Source organism: Lineus longissimus, chromosome 16 (genome assembly GCF_910592395.1).
Source record: "Lineus longissimus chromosome 16, tnLinLong1.2, whole genome shotgun sequence".
In the NCBI taxonomy this organism is placed as follows: Eukaryota; Metazoa; Nemertea; class Pilidiophora; order Heteronemertea; family Lineidae; genus Lineus; species Lineus longissimus.
Window position 1 is genome coordinate 14,713,094 of NC_088323.1, and position 21,760 is coordinate 14,734,853.

Consider the following 21,760-nt stretch of genomic DNA (forward strand, 5'->3'; position numbering starts at 1 on the left):
GATTTGATCGGCTACATCGGCTTGAAATATGGCCGACAAAATCTCGCTTTTTCTCGCTGTTACCATCGCTATATGCAAATGTCTGATGCGAATTCGCGTAGTTTCACGACCAAGCCGCTGTTATCGCAACACCCATCTACCCCCAGGGCACGCGTCAGTCGGATATTGGCAACAATGGGGTGTCGAACACCTAAATAAACTTAGGACAAATCTGCCAAACATTTATCGTGAAATTCATTGTGTTGGTGCATTCGATGTCATCCTTGGGCCTGAGGCGATGCGGAGAAGGTTGACTCTTGAATCTCCACGGCCATTTGGATGCCCTTGCTACTCAGCATCCAAAGCGGAAAACTACGTCATGTTAGTTGCATTGAAATTGAAATAATAGGCAGGTTTCGCAACAAATCACCAACGAGAACGTAAAAGCTACGAATGTCTGTCGGGTTTTCTAGTGCTGTGCCAATACACATTCGCAACACACACAAATCGTCTTCTGTATTTAGTTGTTCGAGGAATAGGGTCAATTTTCAAAATACGAGCATTTAGCACCTTATCAGAGCCTTGTACTCATATAATAATGATATTAACATTTAGATAGTCAACCACAATACCGCATGCATTTAAATCGCAGTTTAGTGCAACCGTCGGTGTAACCTTTTTCGTTTCTGAGTGTTCCCCTCACTGTTTGGGATCACTGAGAGATAGATTAATTTGCTTTTCTAAGCTTCGCCTCTATTTACATCCACCCTGGTGATGTGTGCCCCCCTCTTTGCAACTTTTCGAGGGTGTATTATGTCTACCAAAAAAAGATCTAGATTTTATCATTTCGGCCTTCTTTTTTAACCTGGGCGTCAACACACTGATATGCCCTGTTGAGATATCCCAACCTTATCCGCCTTTGACTTTTCTGTATTGAAAAGTCAAAGTCTCTCTAGCTGACTACTGTGTGGAACCATTGAAATAATGGGGAACAACCACAGTTGTTACACCAGACCTGATGGCTTCCTGATTTACTATGAATCCTTCATCATTGGTTTACCACGACGGAACTGTGTTTATTGAGCAATCTAACTCGTCGCCACGTCCCACTCGGCCTGCTCTTGGCGCATTGACTATCTTGGCATCAGCATCAGTACAACCAGTCTAAGCAAACCCCCTTGACCACTCGAGCGAACTCCATCAATATTTGGACAAGAAATTGAAGGCAAATTGCCCGTGTCTAATGATAATTAGTCAACAGTAATGTAAACTAATTAAGAGAAATGGAATTTGAATATGATTGTAACTGTTGTGTAAGTGTAATCAAATCCGTAAAAAGTAATGAGGTTCGGTTTATATGGTAGGCAAGTGGTTTTCAAACATCAAGTGCTTTCATTTCTTTCCATATACATGTACCAGCATTTCTGTATCACTACGCAATTTATGACTGTGATATGAGCGTAGTCAGATGCAGCAGCATTTCTGTATCACTACGCAATTTATGACTGTGATATGAGCGTAGTCAGATGCAGCTATCATCACTGGCATCGGAAAGGGCTCATAGATGGATCGTCACTACTACAAACTCCCTGCGCTGGCTGGCTAGATTTGCATGCAATGTCATGACCTGGGCATTAGGATTTTACAGTACACGTTTCCTCCACAAGGCTCTGTGCAAGCTAACGTCCCTCCTGCTATCAACTGCCAGTCAAATGTCATGGCCGACTGGAACAAAATCGTCCCCAACCCTCAGAGGTTTGAATTTGATACATCATCTATGGAGAATTCTGAATATTTTAGCTTAGTTAGAATTTAGTTCAGCCTGAACTTGACTCCTGCACAACAACGGAGCTGTCCGAACCAACATATACTACAACAGGTCGGTTGACGACTGAATTGGTCAGTAACCAACAAATCATATAGCAACAGTCAACATACAATATATGCCATGGACCAACCTAAGTTGGTCAAAAAGTTCTCTGAAATCCTTTCGAATCACAAATCTCGACTACAACGTAGCTATCAGGTTGAATAATCACTTACAATCAGGTCAGTTAAGTGGGATAGACTTCGTACCAACCTAAATTGGTCAACATTGAAAAGGCTCTAACTTGACCAACTGTGTTAAACGTTCTTAAAACCCTTTGGAATCTCAATATCACTGAACACTAGACTGACCAACAGGGTATAGACCAACACAATATCATCACTGAACTACATTCATCAGTGCAGTTCTACTAAAATACTATAAAAACTTCCGCAAACAATCGCAGGCGCCAAGAACATTTTAAGTTCATTGATTGGGTTGGTAATTAGTGAGAATTAATTGCCCTCGTCTCCAGGTTTTAATAGGAGAACATGCGGGTCGACAATAATAATTTATGTCTCTGTTATTCCGCTGTGAGGTCAGGCTACCCTCGATCCCAGGGCGAGACCAGATTGGTCACGATATATCTGACCCATTGGGTGATATGAATAAAGACTAGCAAATGCTTTTACTCCGGTTTTGTACAGGAAGGCCTAGTGTAAATGTACATGGAGATTTAGATAAAACATTTGCTAGTCTTTATTCATATCACCCATTGCATCGATACATGAGTAAAGGTAGAGCTTTCTTTGGAGCCAAGGATAGTCTATCATTCGATTGATGGTACATGTAGCGTTTCGTTTATCAACATAGTTTTACGCTTTGTACATCAAGGTCATGCACATGCTCCTCAGCTTGCATGCCGCAAAGAGAAGTGGACAGCGGGTGAAAAGCACACACGACTGGCATGGCCTACTTTCATGATGACCTCAGGAAACACAATATCGTGAATGGGATGGGGCCTTTCTGGCACCAAATGTCCCGGATGATGGCGCAACTAACAAATAGGCCTATTTAGACCAGGCCAAAAACGCTGCAACTCTGCATTACGAGGGAGTTTCCGCAAAGCCCCCGAAATGTTCAGGTGAACGCCTACCCAGGGTTCGCCTTCGTTATCAGGAAATCAAACAGATAGACGTTCATGTGGGCGTTTCGGGGATTTGCGAAAACTCCCTACTGCCTAGGTGACCCGGATTCCGTCTGACGGTCAGATTATGTTCAAACCCAGTCATATTTTCCCCATGTCAACCTCCCAAGCAGGTTCAAAACAATCCAGTTGGCCGTGTATAATCCTTAGCTCTGACCTGATGATAACATTAGGTGCGAGGCTCGCTGGAGCAGGATCAGCCTGGCGTCAGTGAGATCCCCTGTGGATGACTCTTATTGTTATCTTGTCTTGTATCAGGAGCGGATAGCCTGGCTGCTGCAGCCGGCTGATCCCGTATCTTACTGTTATCATCCAGCTGCAGTGGAAAATGGAGTAGCAGCGAATTGGATACGTCCATACTCCGTTAACCCTTGCAATTCCCTGCTCCTGAAGCCCGGTCCTGAAGCAACTGAGAGACTCCCTTAAAACATTGCATTCTAATAGGCTGATTTCAGTTACCCCATCCTGGCGTAACCAGTGGTTTTCAATATACTCCGCCTGTCGATTAAGTTATTTTGGAAAAAAATATCTTGAGAGCCGAAATTTTCGATTCCTCGGTAAATTCTCTGCGGCTATATCATCTTTCTGGACATTCATGGTAAAATCTTGTCCGAAACAGCAGAATGGCATTTTTGAGGAGGGCGCGTGACAGAATTACATGTATAGACAAAATCTGCTTTTGGGGTAAGTGCGTACCGAATAAGAAGAATTTTGCCTCGACCTTTAGTGTCACAACAAGAAGCAAGCACTAACCCGACTTCGCAAAATATCACAAACCATTTACACTGTTGATTTGGGAACACCCTTTACCACCGGCAAAGATGGATCGTCAGCTGAAAACGGCCCATCGCTCCAGCGCTCTGGTCCCCGGGAACAAAGACCAGAAAATCACCGCCGAGGGGGGTTTTCATTCTGTTGACGGCAAGTGAACATGAGCCAGCCCCCTTCATTCAAAATAGCAAGGAATGTGACTGCATGGTGAGACGAAAGGTTTGTACGGTGTGTGCTTACAATCAAGGACTGCACAGTGCTCTGTGTAGTGCATTGCATGTACAGATTGCACATTGCTGTGTATAGTGCATTGCATGCATAGATTGCAATGCACTGCAATGGCCTTTTCTAACAAGACGACGCAAATAAAATTTCACTTAGTATTTTCAAATTGTTGATTTTATACTGAAATTGCTGTTTTCGGTCAAGAATTGCAAGACGGTGACATTTTGACAAACTGACACTGTAAATGTAACTTGAAAACATGTGTCACGTTTTTAGTGTTCCCTACAGGTCAGTGTTTCCAAAGCTTTGGACAACTACACCGTTCAAAATGCTAAACATAGGAGAACACCGAGAAACGTATCACCGATGATGGGAAATACACCAAAACAGCAATACACAAACACGCCCCTCCTGCTTTTCAGTGTTCCCTACATAAGTGAATTTAGAACACTTACATGAAAATGAGAAAACACTGATGCCGCAATCTCATCCACCACTGCGAACGAAACACTTCTAAATTATCAGAAGAACTCTTATTTACCCAAAAAATAAACATATATCGTTTAAAGTTGGCCTATTATATATATTACTCAACTCAAAAAAAATCACAAAGATCAGTCCGTGTGTAACAAGAATTGATGAAGACTAGACTTTATTTATTCGTATGTCCAGTTATTCAATTCGTACAGCTATGCGGTATATGTTATTTTCAAATTATACTTGACATGTTAGTTCCGCCTGACTTGGTAGTGGATGGCCGCCGTCATGTCAGCTAACAGGATAATAATATATGTTGACATTAACTCGGAATAAACAGCTCTTGAGACGCCAACGAAGCGGCCATCAAGTGGTTGGCGCTATTATTATTTGGTATCATTATATACCATATTATAATGACGGCACACTCAAGAACATGAACCCAGCGATGGGCCTTGGACAGGAGAGGCACGTCTGCGCAAAAGTGTACATCACTTAAAGTCTGACACAATAACCTGGCGTTCACTAGTTCCCATACCTGCAGATCAACACTGTCAACCTTATCATGATCAGACATCAGGTTGAATACTACCGCTAACGAACTGCTGAAATTATTGATGTTTCTGTTAAAGGGACAAGAAGGCGTGATATGTGTTGATTTTTCATAATCAGATCACTTCCATTAGGACCGTGACTTCTCCTTGACAGATTAAACGGCTGGTGCAAAAAACAATGCCCCAGAACGTCACGAACCAAAAGGCCTGCCTAACATTCGTAAACACCAGCTCGGGACATTTACCAGAGATCAGCATAGTATCGGTGCGTGGCGAAGTCGCGGTCCTGCTGGAATTCATTTCTGTTTGAAAAACCAACATGTCTCATGCCCAAGTTCTCCCTTTAATGCCTCCCACTGGCACTTGAACAGGTCAATGGCCTCTAAATGCCTAAGGGTCGTAATGAGGGGTCGAAAGTGCTCTTTATGTACAAACAGACACCAGCTTTCAAAGGCTTACACGGGATCGGCTTGGCGTGTTTGGATCGAGGGCCGAACATGTCAACAGGCTTACTCCAACACTTCAACGTCTGACCTAAAATCTAGATATTTAGCGGGTAAACTGTCTCAGATGAACAAGAGTGAAGCTAGTGTGTACTTTAGTGTGACGATGGATATGTCTCCGTTGTGTTTTTCGGCCATTTTGAGGTGGGACTCAACTTCAATGTTGTTACACTTGAGACAGGCAACACACACGGGCATGTAGAATTGCCATGAAAATTAAGGGGGCTATTAACTGGTCTGTTGACACGCTGCCCCCAAATCGTTTAGGGACACCGCGCATGTTGACCTGACACATCTTTAAAATCTGAAGCGTTTACCCGCCGTAAACTCAGACACAAGCCAACTCCAAAAGTCAACAATCTAAATCTTTACACACAATGATTATGTAAACAATTCACTTGCCTTGGCCATACATCACTAAAATTAATTAGGTAGTTTTTGTCCGAGGATTTTTGCGAATATTGAAGACTTTGTGACTATTTCGGGTCAGTTTTTCGTTCAACAAAGTAAGGCTGAAAGGACGATGGTCTGATACCCATGGTGTCACATGACCTCTGCGGCCTGTGACTAGAAATGACCATTCTCATGTTGACTCTTACTATAATCGCCCTACTTGAAGCATAGCACCCCTGACGATTTCAACCGTGAGCTTCCTTGACAACTTTGAGATGTTCTGCTTAGTTTTGTGCGTTTAAAATGCTCGCGTGAGATTTTTCTCGCTCAAACCACCTCCAAAGAGTAATTCAGCCCGGCATTTACACAGGTTCTCTTGCAAAATGCACTTTTAGCGTGCATTGTCTTTGACTGGCGTCAAAACGGCCCAGGCATGCAAAAGATAGCAACACTGCCACACTCTCCAACACCAGAGCACGATTTAACTGTACAAACATATACGACCGTTGCCAACCTTGACATTGGAGAGAGCAGACGACATGCCGCCTCTGCAAAATCAAAACATTCCGCGATTGCCATTTTTCCACGAGTGATAATTTTCGCCCCAAGGGGAATATTAGACGCTCATTCATGATGTGTAGTTCGAGGACGAGCAGTTTTCCCATATGATGTGTTGTGAATAGGTTTAGTATATAGTGGGCTTATCAAATGAAAATGAGCCGATTGCAAAAAGGGCAAAATAATTCCGGCTCGGAAGCTTTCGGGATCACTCGGGGCCGTGGCGAGTGCCAGAATCTCATTCACTCGCCCTCCAATACAAATGCTTTGAGAATGGACTTGGAATACTGTCAAGTCCAAAACCTAGAAGTTTTTGAAATCATCATCCGTTCCTTTAACGGGTCATAAAAATGACAAGATACAGTAACTCCTTTAAGGTTTCAAGGTAGGTAATTCTCTTTGACAGTCGGTATAATTCGTGCAATATGGTTCCTTCGATTCATACCGCACCGCAATAAGGTGGAGTACGCCATAACTCAAACCTAGGGCCCCCTGGTGGGCGGAAGGTGATTACACTCTCCAGTCACGGGGTCCTAAAGATAAGATCCATGCACACAGTTAACATACCAAAGTATTGAATCATGTGACTCTTTCTTTGGAGATTGCGATAAAATGTAACGAATGGATTCTTAAAACAGCAGGCGAAAACAAATATTTATTAGTGTAAACTTTCAGGAGTGGAAAGAGGGAATTTGAGACTGCTAATGAGGCGTATGCCTTCGGGCCAACATGGCGTCCATTTGGCGTCTATTTTCATTCTTCACACATGTAGGTTTTAGTGGAAGACACAAGCAATGCATTGTCCGCGTTTCTTGCTTTCTGGAATACATGTTGGCCTAAAAAGAATGTATAAGACAAATATTCTTTTGCCTCTTGCACCCATCTTGCTCAGGCAGAAATCAAAGACTTCGTCGTTTAAATCCGTCACTTTTTGTCAGTGCAATTGGTGCTGCACTTTTCTGAATCAAGCAGTTTTTAAGGTTAAACCACTCTGTTGTAGCTGGTGTAAAAGTTTAAAAGGTCCCAGGACAGAATGTCCGGGGACAATAGATTATATTGCATGCTTTTATATCTCTAGTGTATTGACGGTCATAGTCTCTATAGAACTACATGTATATACACGCAATATAATCCTCCAGAAAACAATAGGGCAGGATACTTTTTCCAGGGAGATATCTTCGGCTGTTACACTGGCCTTGTATGCCAAAGACCTGTCCATCCTTCCAGAATACAAGGTGACCCAGGTGTAAAAGGAATGGACGTCCTAGGAATGCAGGACCCCAGACAATAGCTGTGTATTGTCAACGAAAGTGGTTAATGGTTTGGTTAGGGTTAGCTACATGTACATAATCTTCAACAAAGGAACTCGGCGACTCTATTCACTTTAACAAAAGGGCCGGACTTAGATTCCGGGGGGATTTGCATTTCTTTTACACCGCAGAAAAGTGTACAACCTCAGTCGCCTCAGTTCGTTGACCGGACATTTCAATCTCCAATAACAAGGAACGACATCATAACTCTGTTACGGAGAATGACGAATTTGCTGTTCCGAAGGAGTGCATTTTGAAAGACCCCGGATGTAAGTCGGCGCCATCGCCAAGGCCAAGGACGCGATAAACAACCAATGTCGAAGATAACTTTATTTGAACAATGCTGATCAATTATCTTTTCATTCTGACTGTTTATTTACTTCACATCAGGAGAGATAGTTCAGCTGCATATTTCTCAAAGCAGACAGAGAAGAAATATATTGATTTGACTGGCTGGGTATAAAATGTGACCTTTTGTCGAAAGCAAGACACAGGTTATAATGAGGGTGCATATAAATTGTGGAACAAAAACGTGCTGACGTGAAACAGACTGGACTCGGCTCCTCCCGACGACGAACTACACTTCCTGAAGCAAGACACCAAGCCCAGATTGCCAAAGACTCAATGCGAATGACTGTTTGCAGCTGCGGGTTGTCACTCGCCTGCCACGACCTTAGGCAATGACGCAGGGTGATACCCAAGGACTATATAGCGACATTTTAATTTCTATTCAAGTACTTACGTAAACGTCTACGCAAACGTGTCAATTCTCGTGCCCTTCGATACAGTTTACGTGTATATCTGCGTTTACGTTATAAATCTCAACCTGTCTATAGAGGTGACTGGGGAAAACGTGTGCGCAAGTCATGGCTCACTCACCACTTCCTGCCCGTCGAAAATGATGAAATGAGACAACTTCCAGCCGCCGCAGCGCCAGGTTAACTTCTGTCTGGCAATTTATCATCGGAGCGTGCCTTGTAAAAACAAAACACTGAAAGTTGTGCTTGCTGAGTCCACAGTTTACATTTGGTGGCAGGTAATGGGCAAGACAGGTTGGTTAACGAGAGACATATGCCAGTGGAGACATAGTTCCCAAACGTCTCAGCTTGTTTTGGCAATGATGGACGACATTGGGCGGAGAGAGAAAGCACGTTCTCAGCATACTCCCAGGCAGTTCGTTTCGACTATTTGCCTTCGTTGGTTTCGGCCTATATCCACCCCACGGAAGCTGTTTGGTGGGGGTCGATGATGGACGACAATGGGCGAAGAGAGAAAGCACGTTCTCAGCATACTCCTACATTAGGCATTTCGTTTATTTGTTCTTGTCGTTTTAGGCCTATCGAACCCCACGATGGTTGTTTCGTGGGGGTCGATGTGATCACGATTTGCCGTGATAACCTATTGATAAGACAGTAGAACAATGGGAATCCAGGCCCAGGTGCAAGCGGGCTATGTTGAAAGACGATAGTGTTAGAGGCACAAAACGTACATGTAATTGGATTTTTTATCGTTTCTGAAATACCGCGAAAGGGTGTGTTTTAGAAATGATCCGAAGGCCTGCTTGGCCCGCTATGAGGTGGGTTCTCGTACAGCTGGGGCCGGGTAACTTGGTGCACCCCATATGCACTTTCTGCGTAATCATTGCAATTTAAATACATGTATATACAATCGCATAACAGCAGAGAAAATTTGTAATTTTCTGGCGCCAGCGCAAATATGACAAAGGCTAATTACACACTGACGAGTCAGGCGGCTGGTCGCCCTGTTTCAACTCGGCGCTTTCAGAATATATTGGGAACAATCATTGCAACATGTGCACCCTAAAGCTATAGTTAGTTGTTCTCGGGGACTTTCATGATAGATATAATTTTCATGAATGAATATGGCTTCATGGATGTAAGAGCGATTGAAGAAAATGTTAGGTGAAATAGGTTATATTAGGTTGAATCACTATCTTGTATTGGCCAAGCTACATGCACAGCAGCCTAGGATGTACATGTACAAAAGTATGTTGCACGTGTTTTATTCAGGATGAGGTCACGGATTATACCTGCCAAGTCTAATGTAACCAAATTCGACAGCGGACCGCCCAACCCTGGCGAGGACAGGGATGGAACCCCGTCTGCCCTATTCTCCAGTCCTAAAACACAATTCAAAACACCACCCGCTCCTATCACAACCAGCATAAGAAGTAGAACCAACATATCCATGAAAGGGTCGTCAACGAATGATTTGTTGTGTCAATAGACGATCTGGGACTGACCCTCCCCGGCATGTGGCGGGCCCGGGAAGTGTTGTCACTGCCCACGAGTACACGCGTCCAAGATACGGGAAGAGTAGCCATCCGACTTTACGCTTACCCTAGTCTGTCCTGAAACCTTTCAATAGAACGCAGATGAGTGGCTTATTCAGCGCGACATCCTGAGCATTTTTGACCAGTATACCTTTTTCACCTCGGTCATGACTGGAGTGGGCAAGTCGGACAACCTGCCTTGATTCTCCCGCTGCATGCGGAGTTGGAACCAGAGACCTCGCTTGCGATTGGTGACGCCTTGCTCATGCTGGGTACAGACGCCCTAAGACGACGAGTTCTGTACATCAGTCACTACAGATTTGACCATCGTCTTTCCCCAGGGTAACATGATTTGTAGGTTTGCGATGTGATGTCCGATCCGTCGGGTGACCCTCAAGCTAAAGCTCATGAAAAACACAACCACATGGTTCTTTGGAGGACTTGATATTTCCACATCTGCCCACCAAATAGGAGAAAAATTGATACATGTATATAAAGGCGACGATGACCACCATTCGGCCTAATGAAACGGACATTTTAAAGTCGGCGCTGATATTTTTACTGGACACTAAAATGTTGCACAAAGAAATAAGGGCATTGATAACTATTTAGTTACATGCTAAAGGCGATGTGAGCCAATGAAAACTTATTTAGAAATCGTGCATTCAATGTTGAATATTTTCACGAAACCCGATCTGAGTGACTGCCGAAATTGGCATTCAGAGCGCAGGTTAAATTACCTGCGTATCCGGGTGGAGAGACTGAATTCGGCGGCCGCGCAGCCCCGAATTGTCCTTTGGTTGTTCCAGTCATTAGGGGCATAGAACGGGCCGCCACCGACCAGAGACAGGGCGACACAGAGATAGCCATCTCGTCTCCGGACTGTCCGGGATGAAATACGGGCTGGTAGGAATGGAACCATGCAACCAAGAGGGAAAAACAAAGATGTTTTCCAATTGGTTTTTTTCTTCAACAGGTGGAATTTTTTGCTGGCAATGTTGACGCAAGTGTCCTTGAATTGTTTTCCGCGACTTCAACTGGCTTCTACTGGTTCGCTTTCAAGGAGGCGAGTAGGTAGGAATAAATTACTATTAATGCATTAGTTGTACTTTTATCATCTATGCATAATTGCACTTTTATGGCTAGTGACTTGTTTTGCAGTCGGCCATACGAAAGGGGAACAACAACATTGAAACTGGACAACTACACTTACAACTGCTATTATGCATTTAGTAAGCCTATCCAAGCCAGGAAGACAGAGGTAAAATACAGTAAACTTGATTGCTACTGCGAGTTACGCAAGTACATGTAGCCCAGTTAAAGAATCTGACTGGTAGGTTTTCTGATGGAATAATTACAGAAGACGTTAGGACCTCAGTGTGCCCTTCGAGATTGCCGAATATCCAGCAACGTCGAGGGCGACTTGAGCGAGTTCTATTGAAGATCCACGCAGTGAGTTGAAATAAAGATATTACAACTCCCTGAACCTTCACTTTGGATTGTAGATTAGAAAACGTCCCACACAATTATGGCATGGTAGACGGAATTAGCGCTACTGAAATGAGCAGTAGGGCTGGAGAAGGCTCCATGATAGAATGTGTATCACCAGTACTGGGACACCCCCTCGGGAACCCCACAAAGTTAAAGACAAGTCTTTTTCACGGGCGGTCATTATCTTGTGGAACCCCTGGAGCCAGCCAGACATTCTCCGCGAGTTATGCCTTTGAAGACGGTGAATAAAATACGGCATGAATGGCCGAGCATTCTGGGTCATTTTCTTAAACAGCGCCCATTCTTTTCCTAAGATGTTACAGCCCCATAATTTTCTCCTCACAAATTTTGAAGAGGTCTGCGGCATTCTCTGAGACGTGGACCCATTACCGTGTGGACACTTTCCATTGAGGTTGATTTAACCCCCGAAAAGACCAGAGCAAGAGCCGCGTTCTCCCGAGGCCGCGCTACACAATATTGTACACAGACTGGAGTGTCTCTTTTCACTGAGATCCACTTGACGGGAACTCGCCTCACTTGTTCACCATTCAGGATTACAATAACATCAAGCAATGAAACCCACTTCAGGGTACTCGAGCTGCCGCGAGGAAAAGACGAGCGACAACACTAACGGGATATCGCAAGACAGTGAACTGCATTATGTGAATGACACACTACAGTTCTGTCCACAAGTAACGTCGCTTGCACCGCACTAGCCCCGCGCTACCTCTGCAGTTTATGAGGACGCGGAGCCACTCTGTTAGACGATATCATTGACGGGACATCGAAAGACTGTACTGTATAAGAATGTGACACGCTAGAGTTCTGTCCACATGCACAGAACGTCCATGCTCCACCCTTGTATGACGGACCCTTGTTTTCGGGCCCCAGTTTAGGTGGTTATTTTCTGAGGGGAAAACCAATCGATATGCTAGAGACAGTGTATTAGAACTCGTATACTTCATTGATACAGCCTTCCTAAACGCAAGAAAGCGCATTTATCCATTTTGATTTTATCTTGATTTGGAATTTACGTCTGGGGAGCTTAAGGTTACATTGAGGTGCACTGTAGGCGCGTGTTGGTTTATGATGCTGGGAGGGTGATAAGGTATGACAGGATCCTGGACTGCAGTCTGTCTCTAGTAGAGATACCATCAGCTGCCAGCGTATCTCGTATGTTTTCTATTCGCGTAGAGCAAATTTCGCGGGGTGAATCAGTCAAAAAAATGTATGTCGTTCATCGTGAATACAAAGATGCTGTTTTCTCGAGTTGTGGTTGACATACTGTGACAGTGACGGCTGAGCCAGAGTCACCGACGACCACAACCCTCTCTTTGAAAGAATTTCCCTCAACGGTAAACATGGCGAAAGTATAGCGAAGTTTTTCCTAAGTTAAAATGAAAACTCAAACTCATGAAGTCATTACAGCAATTGATAATAGTTATACATATTCGAGGAAACCAATATGGCGATGGGAGGATAACATACTTGATATCATAGCACATAACTGGCTAGACCCTTTAAATAGACCCGGTCTGGTGGTTAAGCTTTAGTACGTAAAACAAGCGCTACCGACATAACTGCAGCGGGATTCTGGGGTTTTAACATGTCAGTTTTAGAATAAATCATCACAGAAATTTATGTCCCTGCAGTCGACACGATGCTGTACATATAAATGCTGTCATTTGGAACAAAATCATGTCGATCTACCGTCGTTGTGCGTAGGTGATATTCACCGCCGATAAGTCGGCATGGTGCTAATGCATTATTTCTTATCTGTAAACTGATGCCAAATAGTATAGTATATTCTCTCAAAGGAATTATTATTTCAATATTCTTATTTCGTGTCGTGTCGTTGTACCAGAAGTGTCAAATGATGAAGCCAGTGTCCATACATGCATAGGCCTATAAAGGTATGATGATGCGATACTGAAAATAAGTGCAGGTCATTGCACTAACAGTAATTAGCATTATTCAAACAGGTCATTACTATTGAAACTTTCATTAGCATTATTTAACAGGCAAACATATTATTTTTATATCATTGGATTCGCTATCGCACTGGCCTACAGTGCGGCTCGAGATACTGCCTAATACGCCGAATACAATAATTATGAACATTGCATCTCACACGGGTCCTTAAACGACCTCAACTGGAAATGAGGAAATGATCTCGAATCTTATAACACCCAGCTATTTATTACTGTAAAAAAAACCAATAAAATCTCATATGAGTTGATAATTGTCCAGCGCATGTTTTATTACCCGTCCCACACATGGCATTGGAAATGTATTATGTTTTGCTTGTGCATTAAATATGTATTTAGTTCGGGACGTGATTATAGACCATGGGGAGTCACTGGCGACAGAATGGTCATTTTGGGACGGAGAACAAGTCCCCTTGGAATTTTTTTCGCTTAGGAGAGCAAATATATGCGCCCGAGGAAACGGAAGTGCCATTTATTACAAAAGGATTAAACACTGGAATCAACAAAGCAACAAATAATTGAGTTTTATTGAGTAGTACATTTCATGATTTACCATGCAGAAGAAAACAATACATGAAGAAAATGTACTGATCAAATAGTATGTTTGTGTGCCTTATTTATCTTTTGTATCTTTGACTTTGGTTGATTTGATTGACAACGATGATATATGTCACAGCTCCGAAATTTGGCATCTCATACACGGAGTTCAGTATCTTTGATTAATGTCAATGGTATTACTTGGGAAATCAAAATGTCTCCACACGTACCTTTTGATTAATGATGTGATTACAAGGTATATAATGGTATTACAACATCAGTATCTTTGATTAATGATATTGGTATTACAAATGTACTAGGTAAATTCGCTGTCTCCATTATCATCTCGGAATATTCCAATTGCAGTCCTCAGGTACTCTGTACTATTAAAGGTGGGTGGGGTGGGGGGGGGGTGGGGTGGGGGGGGGGGTATCAGTGTACTAGCCTCGCTGCCAATGGTTGACTTAAGACTGGTGTAGTGCATACCAAAGTCAATACTAAAAATCCCAAACGAACTGGTATTATTGGAACGTAACAAGGTCGGGAAAGACACCGCTCCGATAGTCAATAAATTAGAGATCAATGTGTACAAAATGTACACAGTCTGTGTACAAGAAGGTCATTTCATTAGGACCCCTCTTGCTTGGGTAGCCGACACTATTCAGGGGAACTTGAGCGAAAAATGCGAAAGTAGAGGGATTTAAACCTTCATGTATAGCATTAGAATACATGCAATGGGGTTCTTACCTTTTGTGTATGATATCCATACGAGAAAGAGAATTAGAAGAGGTCCTGTAGAAGTTAATAGATCCATTGAGCAAGCAGCCACCAAGTTTTAGGTATCAGTTTCACTTAGGTCCGCAATCATTGCACGTGATGGACACACCCGGATCAGTATCCCTCCCGGGTGTCGATTTTAATGCATTCCTAAAGGAGGAAAACTACTTAAAAATCAATGAAACTGTAGTTAACTGAATCTTAATGATATCCACTGTGTTCCTCGTGTGTAAATTTCCACATGTGTAAATTTCCACATGGCACCGATACGACGGCCAACATTCAACTGTCTGATTCACAACAGAGCAGCGGCTTTATGTGCGAACTCTCCAATGGCGGAGTTCAATTAGCGTGTCTGTGTGACCGGGTCATGCATTGGCGTCACTGTACAAATTTACATGGCGCGGCGTGCATTATACACAAGCTGATTGCTGTACAAGCATTGCATTGGGTTTTCGTTATAATGACGGGGGCGGGGCTAAGGCGGTCCGTTTACCAATGTATGATTAGCATAGAGTCATGACTAGGCGCCAGTTTGTCGGGCTGGCTCGATATCGGTATAAACCATTGTCACGAGTAGATCTAATCAGTTTTAGACGGGTCTCGGCACAGAGAATATCTATGCAAAGTTCCTGGGCAGGTCTGCCTAAACTTCTTATCTTCTATTATCTATCTATCTTATTTTCTTAACCATTCCGCCACAACCTTCATGTATGAAATTATTGCATGTTATTTTCTTCAGAAAGCCCTGTCTACGGTATACATAGCCTAGTTATATACAGACGCTTAGGCCTACTGCACATACTCGTGTGTAAGCCTACAATATGTCTGCATAATACAAACACGATGCATACTGTAGAAGTTAGTCCCCTGGGCCACAGATCGATAGAGGGGGCATGCAGGGGCCAGAGAGGGCAAGGGTCACAAAAAAAACGTGTTTTTCAAGCAGAGCTTTGGCCAATTTTCAGACTTACAGAAGCAAGAAATCCACAACAAAAAAGCGACCTGCAATCTCCGAAAGGGTACCAACAAAAATTTGATATTGCACGCGCACAAGTATTACTTCTTACATTTTTTATTAATGTACACAGTGTATATTTGATCTTACCAAGAATTAATAAAGTCTCATAAATCCTTTATATCACTCAGTCCTACTTGTTAATGATGTCAAAATAGGCCTATTGTTTATATCAAGATCTCTTTTCTTCAAAGTGTTGTATCATGAAGTCCATTCACATATATTTTGTTTCTTTCGTTAACCCTTTTGGGTGCCATACAATTTTGATGAACTGAAATTGAAATGAACCTTTATACAAATGAAACACTGTTGGTCGTTTATTTCTTTCTGTATTTTTACCAAAGAAGTTTGCCTTTCTGTAGCCCGAGTGCACCGAGTGGATTAATGATATTATGATATGTACATTTATGTTTCATAGTGTTTCTAATGTGGTTACTTTTGTTATTCCAAGACCAATCCCAGACTATAAGCATCCAAAACAATATTTCTGGTTTGTTGTTACCGGGTTTTTTGGCGCAAAAATGTTTTACGCCGAGACCATTTGTCTTCGCGCGCCTTACCGGATCAACATTAGTCAGGAGTTAAACTACCACGGCGCCATGCCAGGCCGGGATTATAGACTCGCTACAGATTCCATGTATATAAAAATATATATTAGGGCAGTGCATTCTGAACACTCACAAACCTTATCAACAATATTTTTTGAACATGTGGGCTAGATGGTAAAGACATGATCGACGTCGTACATGTAGCAATAGCCCGCGTTACTTGCGCCGTCGAGGTCAAGGGCAGCCGCGCCGGAAGGCCGCAAGTGGACCGTGAAGTACCATATCATCGTATGTTTTATACGATACCGAAATTCCCCTGGTGGAATTCCTGGCAGCATATATTAACTGCAACATACACTCTAGGATGTGCTTATGAATGCGCTCCTCTTCCGAAGACGGACATGACGGAGGCGGGGGCACCGGGGCCGCCACTTCGTAAACTTATTGATTATAACACTGAATATGACGCTGAATGGGGGAATATTCAAAATGTTACACCGGCTCCATAACTCCTGCTGCCTCCTTTCAAGTATACATAAAAATATTGGCGCCATAAAACATACTCCACGTGTTTCCGGTTCTTTTGAAACATGGCCTGATCATTCGCATCTGTGGCAAATATCTCCGAAACATGCCAGAAATTAGAAAAATCCTTTTATAAGGAAGACATTGATCACCAACTTACTGCAACAGCTTGACGTAAAATCGTTATTTTGACAAAAACTTTGGAAAAAGGTAGCCTATAGTCTGATATAATCGAGTGCATTCATTTTATTGACATTGTAAGCGCGTTATATCACCACATTTCAAGAGTACGATAAAATCGACCCCGGTGAAGAAAAAAATATTCTGATGAAAAATAAAAACAAGTGGGCAAAAATGTTCATGAAATCCATGCACACGCCTCCTAGTCTGCACAAGGAAGTTTGGTAAAACCCAGTTCAGGAAAATCTTACTGATTCGTGCAGATCTTTACAAGGTCCTATTTTGAAAAAAATCTGTGCCGTATCGCGCGCATGTATCTAGCTCAAACGTAACAGAGTGGCCGGCCGGTCCGACCGATTGGAGGATCCGGATACTAGAGAGGTTCCGATGTTGATCCGAGAACGAGGGTGCATTTTGAGGACGGATATCGCGTTACCTATTATCACGAATGAAATGAAAAAGTTTGTCTTATGCCTGGTAACCCTAGCAACAATGTTTGAAAATCGACTTGGCGTCAACCAGAGAAACCTTACCTCGTTTTTTTTCTCGGATCAAGGATATTTCTACTGGCATGACTTTTCAGGTGATACGTGGAACAAGGATGTCTTCAAGCTCCCTTGCTTGAATTTTTCACTTTCTTTTATTTTTTTTATCTTACTATTACTGAGACGCCGAAAGAAGCTTAAAAAATTCATCCATTACGCGTGCGCATGGATTTTCTTTTCTCGTTTGATCACGCTACAGGCCCTAAAAAAGCTGGGTTTTATTGACGGAATGGTTCCCCTTGATATGATGAGGTTGACTTTACGCAAATGTATCTTACCCGGGACTTTGTTTTGATTCACGTTTGGTTGGTTTACCATTGCACACCGCAACAGGAGGTGCAACCCATGGGGCCCCATCCATGCACAGGCTGACGGGGAGCCTTCCCATGGGGCCTCATCATCCATGCAGGGGGCAGCGGCAGGACATAGAATGTGTACGTGTTTGTTGACTATAACTCAAGTTGTAGGCCTCGTTCGCGAGAAGCCGCGTAAAACTACGAGAGCACAGTCAGCAAAACAGATGGGTTTCGCCCAAACAATATGGTAACCCCCGTGGCCCCCCTACCAAACACGGAAACAACACAGAGTTATTAACAGTAATTAATGAGTAGTTATAGAAATACAGATTTGATTAACCACTTTACCGAACACCCGGGACGCGAGTCCGACAGCTTTGTTTTATCCGCGAATTGCAATTATTAGGTCTGGTCATGTTACACTTGCGCCGCTGTGCTGAAGTAGAAAATGTCCCGCTAGAAAAAGTGTCCGGCCCTATTGTTTTCCGACGGATTATGGTATATGGTGCTATAGAGACCATGACCGTAAATAGCTCAGAGATTACATTGTAATTTGGCTATTTTTCCAAAAATTGAAAATGGCGTTTTTGACTCATTGATGAACAAAGTATGTCGAGGCGATTATCATTTCGATTTCATAAACATTCTTTTGCTTTTGTTAATCAGCCATTTTGTTTTAAACTGTTATCAATACAAATGCGACTCAATGAAAATAGTTTGTCCAAAGTCAGCAATCGCCTGCTTTTTTGGTTTCGCGGCAACACCGGCAGTGTTCGCAAAGAAACACCGATGTGTGCGGTCAACTCTCTGAAGAACAGAATACAATCACGTTAACCCCTTGTCAAACCCACGTGTTTCTACATGTATCTAAAAATATTAACCCCTGCTGTGACAACACCAATTATATAAATACAAGGCTAATCAGCAACACAACTAATTAATAGTTGTAAAAGGTACCCGTATAGACTCTATTTTAAAACTGGGTCTCTCACTACTTACAGCTGCTTTCACCGTTAAGCGAGGCAAGTCAGGTCTTAATACCCCGGATGGGATTACTGACTCACTCCGGTCCTTAATTTTTAGTGAATTTTATCAGAAAACAGACTCTACTGAGAGGACCCTCGCCAAATTACTCACCAAAGCCTTTTAATATCACGTGCACTGTATATAAATAGCATTGTATCATGTGCATTATGTATTGTTTTGTGTATTATCTGTGCCATTGATGTATTTAATTTGTATATACTTCTCCCTTTAGGAGGTTTTATTAAATAAATAAATAAATAGTAAGTAAAATCCTCTGAAGAACGGTATACAATCACATGTATATGCCCTTGTCAAACCCACGTGTTTCAACCTAACAATATTAACCCCTGTAGCGACAACACCAGTAAAAATACAAAGCTAATTAGAAACACAACAAATTAATAATAGTTATCAATATTCCGTGTCTTATCCATACGGTATTGTGATTGTCGGCAGCAACCAACTCGGATTATGTCGTCTGAATACTGAATTTTCTCTGCCGCCGTCTCCATTCCCCTGCTGAGCTTCTTGTTCCGTTAGTAATTAGACATTGCAAACTTAGTAATTAACTAAGTCTTAGTGGTATAGTTTGGAATAAACATGTCAACGCCCAGCCGTGCGGAGCGGTATGTTGCTACCCTGATCCCCTGTCGAAACAATGATTTAGGTAATGAAAGAAACAGTTCAAAGTTGGCTTTTTCTGTTATCAGATCATATCTATTTTGGTTTTTCTCTATTTTCAAATCATTTCCGAACCATACTGTAATCTCACCCTTGAGAATGAATTCCCCAAATAAATCAATACTATAAATTTTTTCAATATGTTTTTCAACGTTACATTTTTTATTTATTGAAAAACTCTGTTGTGATCGCGGTTCATGTACTGAAAAATATTTTCCTGAAAACAAACAGAATTTAGTACCAAATATTATCAGATACAGAAACGCTGTTTGAAGAAAGGAAAAATCATTTTCCTGAAAACAAAGCAGTCTTAAAGGGACAATATAGGCTGCAATCTAGGCAGGCAAGATAAAGTTACACAAAGTCGCCAATAGGGGTCTCTCACATCTCCCAGTACGTCGAAATGATTCACGCTTGTATAGTGTAAGGAATACATTTAGTGCTGAATCTGACATGACCCAGGGCCCTTGATACTGTATATATTAGTCACCTAAAAATGGCCAAATTAGTCCCTCTGCTCCTGCCTATAGTCCCCCTTTAAGTGCCAAAAGTAGAAATTTTTATAGAAATTTGTCAAATCACGAAGTTTCTGCAACTGGTCACTGTTTATGCCATTGGAGACAGCGCCAGATCAACTACCAGACGTAATTATTGCAATTCGCGGATAAAACAAAGCTGTCGGACTCGCGTCCCGGGTGTTAGGTAAAGTGGTTAATCAAATCTTTATTTCTATAACTACTCATTAATTACTGTTAATAACTCTGTGTTGTTTCCGTGTTTGGTAGGGGGGCCACGGGGGTTACCATATTGTTTGGGCGAAACCCATCTGTGTTGCTGACTGCTCTCGTAGTTTTACGCGGCTTCTCGCGAACGAGGCCTACAGCTTGAGCTATAAAGTCATCAAACTGGTTTACTTTCTATGACCTGCCGCTGCCCCCTGCATGGATGGACCCCCATGGGTAGCACCTCGTGCTGCGGTGTGCACGGGAAAACAGCCAAAAAGAAGTTATGCCTTTCTTTATTTCAAACCATAGCGGGGCGAAACGCCACCATGCGACAAATGTGTGGAACTGATATCTCGGCTCTGAACAGTCAGTTCCACACATTTTGCCCAGATGGCAGCACCAACAACCCCTCAAGCACTACCTTGCTGATAAACTATCAGCATTACCTCGGACCCTAATTATATTGATAAATTTTATCTAAGCAACTGATATTAAGTTGTAGCTTTATTTTTGTTGTTAAATCGGATCGAACAACACTTAACTTGCCAAACTACCGATTAACAATAGGCATCATGTAGAACATAATATGTGTTCTTTTTTAAAACATCACTTATTTCATATGACAATTGGCCCTCTCCAAGCTCAACCGGGGTTAATTTGTTAATTCATCCCAATTGGGTTTAGGGGACGCCAGAAAACTATTTAAACATCCCGTTGCCATACATACAGAATAGTCCGCTTAGGCCAGTTGTAGGCCAAACCAAAATAGCTGTCTGTTTCCAATACGTCATATTTTATGGTGTTACTGGTATTGCATTCCAGCTATGTTGCTTTAAAAAAAACTTAGATCGGCACCATCGGTTGTCGGCAGCAAGCAGCGTTATCTTCTTTAGTTAGGCCCAATCACTTAACGCCAAGGTTAAATACTTGACTTGACGCCGAATTAACAACTTGGGCCTTTGACGCGAAACAAACTCGCAACATGGTGCGCCCTGAGACTAATTAGAGTGATTAACTCGTCATCTCTAATTAAGAGGATGGTTCTTAATTGTCTGATATCGTACACGAAGCGGACATAGACGGTAAGCATCGGCCAATTTCCTCGTCAAAATGTTATTTTTGAACTGGGGAAAAGGAAGTTAGGCGCCATGAAGCGCTTCATTAGAGGACAGCCATCTCGGGCCTCTTGCGTGAATGATTCAGTGTGAAACGAGCGGGTCTTCGCTTTTGCAACGGACAGCATCGGTGCAGTCTCATTAGGTTTAAGAGACAACTTGGGCACGAGATAGTTAGCCACTGCGGAATACGTGGAGATAAGGGAGACCAGCTAGCAAAAGAAGGTCGCC

The 21,760-nt window shown here is 42.6% G+C and overlaps 1 protein-coding gene across 1 annotated transcript in view; it reads right to left on the reverse strand.

The window, feature by feature from the left end:
- LOC135500748 (BMP and activin membrane-bound inhibitor homolog) overlaps positions 1–15,181 on the reverse strand; it is a 29,583-nt gene extending 14,402 nt beyond the window's left edge. The window contains exon 1 of the mRNA XM_064792400.1: positions 14,841–15,181. Coding sequence (XP_064648470.1) covers positions 14,841–14,907 — 67 coding nt within the window. The 5' untranslated portion in view covers positions 14,908–15,181. The remainder of the gene's footprint in view (positions 1–14,840) is intronic.
- Positions 15,182–21,760: the final 6,579 nt, after the last annotated feature.